The following is a 9,070-nucleotide window of genomic DNA, read 5'->3' as shown; positions in this document are numbered from 1 at the left end:
ACTTTATTTACCGCAGTGCAGATAGGCTGAAACACACTTATCTCGGAGATCCCACTCTTGAGTCAAGAAGTCCAGAGTGGACAAAGATTGAGATTTAAAATGGACCTCAGCAGACTTAGATGAGCTACAACTGCAGATAATAATAAATGAATATTACATAAAAATTGAAGAAATTTAACCAAATGCAATAAAAAAAATCAGGTTAAGAACAAGACGTGTTTAATCTGCGTCAGCGTGAGGTGTTTCTGCGAGAGCAAATGATCAAGATGCTGGACGAGATCCAGCGGAGCAGGATGGATGTGCAACCCTGGCACTTCTTTGCACAGCAGCCTTGGGAAATTTGGGCCTTGGCTGTACTGCTGCTTTTCCTGCTTGTCGACTTTATCCAGTGCATAGATACTCAAGAGGAAAAGAAGATCCAAGGTGAAACTGAGATGCAGAGAAAATCTGACAGGGAGATGTGGGAACTGGTGTACCACGAAGGCTTCAATGATGTTACCTACGTGAGCAGGTTTTACTATGAGTTCTCCATTTGGCCACTGAAGACCAGGAGACACATGTGCAAGATGGTGGAGGATCACAGAATCACAGAATCACAGAATTATAGGGGTTGGAAGGGACCTCTAGAGATCATCGAGTCCAACCCCCCTGCCAAAGCAGGCTCCCTACACCACGTCGCACAGGTAGGCGTCCAGGCGGGTCTTGAATATCTCCAGAGAAGGAGACTCCACCACTTCCCTGGGCAGCCTGTTCCAGTGCTACGTCACCCTCACCGTAAAGAAGTTCTTGCACACATTCGTGCGGAACTTCCTATGCTGAAGTTTCAGCCCATTGCCCCTAGTCCTGTCCCCACGCACTACTGAAAAGAGACCAGCCTCACCACTATGGCTCCCACACTTCAGGTATTTATAAAGCTGGATCAAGTCCCCTCTCAGCCTTCTTTTCTCAAGGCTAAACAGGCCCAGTTCCCTAAGTCTCTCCTCATAGGGGAGATGGTCCAGGCCCTTCACCATCTTTGTGGCCCTCCGCTGGACTCTTTCCAAGAGATCCCTGTCTTTTTTGTACTGGGGAGCCCAGAACTGGACACAGTATTCCAGATGAGGCCTCACCAGGGCAGAGTAGAGGGGGAGGATCACCTCCCTTGACCTGCTGGCTACGCAGCAGGATCTGGTGGATGAACTTCTGACCATCTGTCAGATACTTCCCCAGAGTTACTTCATGCCACGGCTGCAGCCGGCTGTTGGGGTGGGCGTTGGCTTAGAACACACCAGTCCCGAAGGGAACCACGTTGTCTACCGCATGCTCGTGTCCCTGAAGGCACCCCCGGGACATGTCTTCCACTTGGAGCATGGCCCCAAGGCGAGGGTGGGGGTGAGGAATTCCTGCCTCCGCGTGGAGCTCAAGTGCACTTGCATAAGTGAGCTGGTGATGTGGGACATGCTGTGCTTTGTCCACCACCCTGAGGATGAGCTGAGGAAACAGCAGATGCCCAGCCTCCTACAAACCCTCTGCCGCGACTCCTACCTGGATATGGAGAAAACTGCAGCCTGGTTCCAGAAACTGGTGACAAAAGCCTGGCTGGAGATGCCTCCGTTGACCATAGCGCAGGTTGAGTTGCTGCCCTCCAACCGATTCTGCAAGCTCAAGCTGACCACCGCCAGTGGCAGAGTCATCAGGATTGAGCTCATGCTCGGGATACAGGACAAGGACTCAGACACGTCCCTGAGCTTTGAGTAGGCAGGGGGTGTCGTTATCAGTGGCATGAGGAGGCTGCAGAGATGCACTGCCACAGGAACGCACTTCTTCAAAAAACAGCCAGGCATGCGTGGCACAACATATTCCATCAGAAACACCTGCAGCTCTGTGTCCTTGTTCAAGGAGATGCCTACAGAATGACTAACACCCCACTTCCCTCCTGCTGCAGAGCTGAGTGTGCTGGACATGGAGAAGATGCTGCCCAACAAGCAGGTGGAAGTTCTCTCCAAAGGAAAACCTCACCTGAGGGATCCACAGCCCATGCAGGTGAAGAGGCCTCTGCACGGACTCCTGAAGCAGAGACTCCTGTTAACAGCTGGGCAGGGACCAGCCCGCCTCTCCGTGAGGGCCCTTTTGCTCTGCAAGCTTCGGCCTCTACAAAAATGGGAAAAACGCTCTGTCCCTGAGTGTCTGCTCAAGGAGATGTCCCCAGAGCCAGCTCCCAGTGCTGTGGTGAGACAGCTTTAGAATCACAGAATCAACAAGGCTGGAACAGACCTCAAGATCATCCAGTCCAACCATCCACCTATCACCAGTATTTCCAACTATTCCTGCAGAAATCCAGGTAATACTCCCCGTCACTCACTATACCTCTGGCAAAGGACATACAAGCTCCCAGGTGAGCTGAACCCTTCGCTCACTCTCCTTACCCAGTCCTGTCCTTGTTGAAGCCTCTCTGCAGCTCATTGTCCTGCATGCCTGCTCCAATTGCACACTCCAAACTATATGTTTTCAGCATACACAGCAATGCAGACTTGCACAGAAGTCACTAGGCAGAGATGGTGCTTTAGACAGTAACATTCTCCCACACTTAGCAGGAGGTAAATCTGGGTGTGAAAGGACACATTTTTAACCTGTCTTTTCTTTACAGGGAACAGCGACTGAGTCCCTGATTGCTGATGAAAGGAGGACTACGGTGAAGCTCTGCCTCCACCTCAGCAGGAAGAAGCACAACAGCAGTAGCCCTTAGTGGGATGCAGGTATCCAGGAATGGTAGCTAACCAAGGCAGATAAAATGTACAGCTGCAGAAATGAAGCTCAGATGAGAGGTGCAGTTGCTGGACAGCCTAACAAAGACTGTTAGCAGAACTTCAGCTCCTACCACAGTGCACAGGTTTGTAATATCAGCAATGTGTCTTTCTATCTTCTTGATATGCATCGTATGTCCATTTCTTACAACGTCCATTTCTCTTCTAATCATATGTCTATTTCTCTCCTTCCCTTACTCAGACTGCTGAAGAGGGTAGGCACAAGCCTCCTTTTCTTTCTTTGCCTGTTGTGTGGATGGTGCAGAAGTTCTCCGCCAAACTCCTCCCTACAAAGGAGGCTCGTACACTGAAGGCTGAAAACAGTGTTCCAGCATACAACAACTAAGCGAGTTTCCATCCATTTTTCTGAAATATGAGAGGACAAAAATCCAGTCTCACCTTCTGCCTGGGAGAACACTGTCCCATGCTGAAGAAAGACCATTCAGGGCAGAAGCTGCAGAGCAACAACACAGGACATCTCCAGAATGCACAGGAGAAAGAAGCTACAGTTGAGCAGCATTTGCCAGGGAACTGTAACCATTTCTGTGCAACGTGACCACAAATTCCTTGATCTGCATATGCATCTTCAGGGTACAGAGAAGAGTGGAAAATATGTCTGGGACAGGAATGGGGGTCTTAACCATCACAGATGCTAAAACACCCATAAATAAACTAAGCACAGCAACAAGTGCTTTATACACATTACAACTTTCATTGTGGTCTTCTCTATTAGCATTACGATGTCAGCAATGTTTCTTGTCTGATATTCTGCCTCAGTGGGGAAGAACAAATAAAAGGGACCACCAGCTGCTTGCAGATGGACTTCAAGTAGCCCAAGATGCTGTTACCATAGGGCTCAGAATCATGGAATCACAGAATCACAAGAACGGAAAGGACCTATAAGATCATCTAGTCCAACCATCCTCCCATCACCATTGCTACCAGAAGCTACTAAACCATATCTTGTAGTTCCTCACCCAAATAACACTTCAACACTGCCAGGGATGGTGGCTCTACCACCTCCCTGGGCAGCCATTCCTGACCACTCTCTGAGAGAAAAAGTTTTTCCTGATGTCTAATCTAAATCTCCCCTGCTACATCTCATGGCCATTTCTTCAGGTCCTGTTTGTTGCCTGGGAGAAGAGGCCAAACCCCTCCTCTTCACAACCTCCCTCCAGGAAGTTGTAGAGTGCAATAAGTTGTCCCCTGAGCCTCCTCATCTGGAGACTGAACAATCCCAGCTCCCTCAGCTGTTCCTCATTAGACTTGTGCTCCAGACCCCTCACCAGTTTTGTTGCCCTTCTCAGAGCTTGTTCCAGGGCTTCAATGTCTTTCTTGTAGTGAGGGGCCCAAAACAACACAGTACTTGAGCTGCAGCCTCACCAGAGCTGAGTACAAAGGGATGATTACCTCCCTGCTCCTGCTGGCCACGCTATTTCTAAAGCAGGCCAGGATGTCATTGGCCTTCTTGGCCATCTGGGCACACAGTCGGCTTGTGTTCAGCCAAGTACCAAGCAATACTCCCAGGTCCCTTCCCTCTTCACCGTCATCCAGACACTCAGCCCCAAGCCCATAGGGCTGCATGGGGTTATTGTGGCCAGTGTGCACACTGGGGGAGATGGTCCAGTCCCTTCACGATCTTTGTGGCCCTCTGCTGGACTCTTTCCAAGAGATCCCTGTCTTTTTTGTACTGGGGAGCCCAGAACTGGACACAGTATTCCATATGAGGCCTCACCAGGGCAGAGTAGAGGGGGAGGATCACGTCCCTTGACCTGCTGGCCATGCTCTTTATAATGCACCCCAGAATGCCATTGGCCTTTTTGGCTACAAGGGCACACTGCTGGCTCATGGCCAACCTGTCGTCCATCAGGATGCCCAGGTCCCTCTCAGCAGAGCTCCTCTCCAGCAGGTCTTCCCCCAGCCTGTACTGATGCATGCAATTATTTCTACCTAGGTGCAAGACTCTACACTTGCTTTTGTTAAACCTCATCCGGTTTCTTGCTGCCCAGCTCTCCAGCCTGTCCAGGTCTCGCTGAATGGCAGCACAGCCTTCAGGCGTGCCAGCCAATCCTCCCAACTTTGTGTCATCAGCAAACTTGCTGAGGGTGGTCACTATCCCCTCATCAAGGTCGCTGATGAAGATGTTGAGCAGTCTGAGGATTCTGGAGGAGTCTAACATGTTTTATTGCTATATATATATATAATATGCAATGGTTTAGAGAAAATGCACTTATGCACTTACAGGACCCATCCTAAACAGATTTTGTATGTAATTTAACTGCAAGTAATCTAAGTCTTGGTGCCTGTAACTAATTTGGATCAAAACTGAAATAGTGATTCAGATTTACTAATTAATTAATAAACATCAAAATAAATATTTCTTCACCAGATGTTTTCAGGATTCTAGAAATGCTCAGAATTAGCAGATATCTTCAACAATGAGGCTCACATTACTTCTGTATAGGCCATCATACTTAATGGTATTTTTGAAATCAGGCTTTCCTAAGTATACAAAACATCAGCAGCGCAAAACAATACTATTACCAGTATGGCTAATTGGATAGATTTCTTCCATGTATGCTTATAGAGAGTATTACACAACAGATAGAAATGCAATAGGAAGGTTGAAGTTATTATTTTTTCTACAGTTTTTGTTCCCAATCTTGTTTGCTCTCATAATTATTTCTTCTTTACCTTCTCCATTTCTTGAATAAAAATTTGAAAGACAAATGCTTTTCTGTTGCTGAACACTCCAGAGAAACATCACTCTCTCCATAGCACAAAGTTAGTTACATTTTATTTGTGTATAGCTAGTATATAATGCCCTAAAAGCCCTCATCTCACCTCTGATCCCTATGTTAGAGAACGCATTCAGAATGTATATTAAGTTATTAACTGTATTAAAACAGGAAGTATAGTAAAGCCCTAAAAATTTTGTATACTTTTTCAGAATGCTATGTGGCTGGTATTTCCCACTGGGACAAGAAAAAGAGCCATACAGATCATGTTTAATTATTACTTACTCTCTACTATTATTGTATTTTATAAAGCATTGAATGTTGAGAGATTATACAAGACTACAGTCCCCTTTAATGTCTGTGTAGATAAAGCATATTTGCTTATCTGTTTTCTTGTACATTTCTTTTATATACAAGTCTAGACATCTGCTATTTTTCAGAGATTCAAGAACTACCAATTATACACTAATTTTCACCTCTTTGCTAGAAATATCTTTCTGACAACAATTTAAATACAGTTGGAATCAAAAGTACTGTCAATTAGGAATTCCACTAAACAAAAGATGAGTTGATTGCTACTAGTAACTGTCCAGCTCCTGAATTGTAGTTTTTGTTTTTTTTTTTTAATAAATAGTACTTACATTCACTATTCAGTATAGAAAAGGTACTCAGTGTGAAAAATTTTCAGTAGTAAAATAATTACTTACCTTACATATTTGCTTTCCTTGCAATCTTGATTTTTTTGTCTTCATAGCTAGTAGCTCCAGGTAGTAGTAGAATGAGAATTGCCTGCGTCTCTGCGAATGTTCAGAGTAAAGAGGTTAGTCTGTGATATATTAGTCTCCCTAATCTCTTCATATCCTTCCTGGTGCAACCGAGTATTTTGCCTAGCTCTTAATACTGAGCACAGATTACAAAATCAGCGACTCCAACTCAAGATAGTAAGACAGAAATTTGAATCCACATACTGTTTAATAATGTAACCCTCTTATATAAGGTTTAGACTAATCAAGATATATTTTACAAAGAAAAGCATTATTTACAGGTCTGGGATATACTATAGTGTTATTCCCTTTGACCGTGTCCTTGCCTATTTTATTATGTAACATTTCAAACAATGTTTTTCAATTTAGGAAACTATTAGTACTATACTTAATGCAGTTACAGGCAGCATGTGAATAGAAAGATTTAGAATATAGGTGGCCTTGATCCCCAAACCCTTTGCCACGTGCTCCACACACATAAACCAAATGCTGAACAGCTGGCAGTGCCCACTTGCCTTTCAGCCTGAGCTGCTGTCTAGCTGCTCTGATCACTGCCATTCAAGCAAGATAAGGAAATGAACTAGGGGAGAGTTGGGATTTCTCATTTAGTTAAGAATGTATTTGGATGGACTGTTTTTATCAATGTCATATTAAAAAAAAAATTAAAAAAAATTGCCAACAACTTCTGCAGATGTTTTTTCCTCCTCCAGTGAATTTTAATTTGTAATATTCTGTTTACTGTAGTTTCTCACTTTCTTTTTCTATTTGTCAATAGAATTAAAAAGAACAAACCCAAATCACAGCAGGATTAAACTGACCTAGCACTACGGCTTCTGCAAGACTAAAGCAGTTTACATCACATGAGGATTACAGATTAAGATTACTGTGATGATTGTGCAAATCCCAATGCCTATGAGGAGTTCAGCTTTATTTATTTATTTATTTCCTTTATTATAACTTATTATAACTTCAGAGTTTGGGGACTTTGTGTATTATTTGTAATTTTTAAAATGGAATTTAGCATGATGGCGCCCCTCAAATTTTTTAAAGTGAAATTCTAACAACTGCCTACAGACAAATCTGTAGTAGGTATTATACATTCCATATGCATCTGAAGAAGTTCCTGTAGACAAGAAACCAAATAATTTAGGAATAGGAGTTTCCAGTGTGAGTTTCAAATGAGGCAGCTTCTGTCTGTACCATGACATGAAACTCTGCCTAATCAGCACCAAATCCTTTAGAGCCAGATATCCCACTGCAGAAGTACCTCTAAAGTCTGACCCTGCTTTAGGTGTATATGTGCATCAACATGCATCCATATGTATATGAATATAAAACAAAAACCTTCACTATACACATATGCAGGCAAATTGTACATTAATAAATAAAAATAGTTTAACTTTTGAGAAAACTCAGATAAAAAGTTATACTGTTTTGTCCAATCATATAGGTGAATCTTATTTTAGACAATTACACTGTAAATATACTTTTCCTTTAACTCTGATAGTGACATTCCAGTGCATCTCATAATTACATGCACTAAATAAATGACACTAAAACTTATTGTCTGACACAATATGCAGAACGAAAGTAATTTTCTTCTGGTCTGTATCTTTTCTATAATCACTGTAACAGTCTGAGACCCCCACTCAGGGGGGGAAAAAGAGAAGAAAAAGGAAAAATAAAATAATTAGATAAATAAATAAAAGGAAACAGGAGAGGGAAAATGAAGAAGACACGGAAAATGAAAAAAGAAAAATAGGTTTGAAAAACATGAAGAGGAAGAACTGGCAGAGGGGAATGGTTCTGAATTGATGACATTCTCACATTCCCTACATTGTTTGGACTGGCAGAAGAAGAAGAGCCATAATGAAGGAATGGCTTTCAGCATGCCCCACAACAGTGTTCTCCATCATTTTTTCAGGGTCTGAGGTTAGATAAACAGGTATGCAGTCTCCTGGATCTTCTCTGATACCGTTTTTGTAGAAGGGTATAACTTTGGGAAACTTCCAGTTGTGGGGACCCCTCCAGACTCCCTCAACCTCTAATAAATTGTTAATAAATTTACTATGGAATACAAACTGCCAAGTTCAGACTTGCATCTGAAATACTACTATTCAGAATTGGTTTCTATGTTCATGCAGTGAATTTAAACTGCTGGAGTAATGATCTTTTATGTTGCTTACAATTAGCTTGGGGGATACACAAAAAACTGTTTTCTGTCCCTGAAATTCACATGAGAACAGCAGGGCTCATACCCACACTTGTAAGTTCTTTTCTACTAAAAAAAGCAACCAACCAGCCCATACTACTGATTGTGAACATTCTGAGGCTGTGAAGGGGTTTACCAGATTATGTTTATTTTATGACTGTAAATGTAATAGATTTCATCTGTAATATTAATTATGAAAATAAGCAGAAAGATCTTTCAAATATCTGGAATCTGAATATGCTGGTTGAAATATGAGAAGAAATTTTATGTATGCAAACTTTAGTCCACCTAACCTTCACCATTTGTCCTAACCTTCCTGAAATGTAATCTGGATACAGATGAAGAGAGTACAAGGTTATAGGCAACTGCTACATCTTTGTCTCCACATTTTAAAAAATGTGATTTCCAAGCCAAGATAACTATTGTTTCACCTTCACAAGGCACAGTAGTTCCTTTTCGCACTTTACATTTCAACTAGAGAAAATCTAAGTAGATGGCATAGATTTCGTTTTCATCTCCTCTATGTTCCCCCTGATGACATTTTGCTGTTCTTGTACACCAGAGTGATCTTAC

General features: G+C 42.9%; 1 protein-coding gene across 1 annotated transcript; it reads left to right on the top strand.

The window, feature by feature from the left end:
- Window positions 1-266: 266 nt before the first annotated feature.
- On the top strand, window positions 267-1,737 carry LOC140263751 (inositol 1,4,5-trisphosphate receptor-interacting protein-like 1). The gene is made up of 2 exons (XM_072358890.1): window positions 267-503; window positions 1,162-1,737. The coding sequence occupies exons 1-2, from the start codon at window positions 267-269 to the stop codon at window positions 1,735-1,737; spliced, it is 813 nt and encodes a 270-aa protein (XP_072214991.1).
- Window positions 1,738-9,070: the final 7,333 nt, after the last annotated feature.

This window comes from Excalfactoria chinensis, chromosome 1 (assembly GCF_039878825.1).
Source record: "Excalfactoria chinensis isolate bCotChi1 chromosome 1, bCotChi1.hap2, whole genome shotgun sequence".
Classification (NCBI taxonomy): Eukaryota; Metazoa; Chordata; class Aves; order Galliformes; family Phasianidae; genus Excalfactoria; species Excalfactoria chinensis.
The sequence above is the reverse complement of the archived record's forward strand: the minus strand, read 5'-3'. Positions and strand labels throughout refer to the sequence as shown.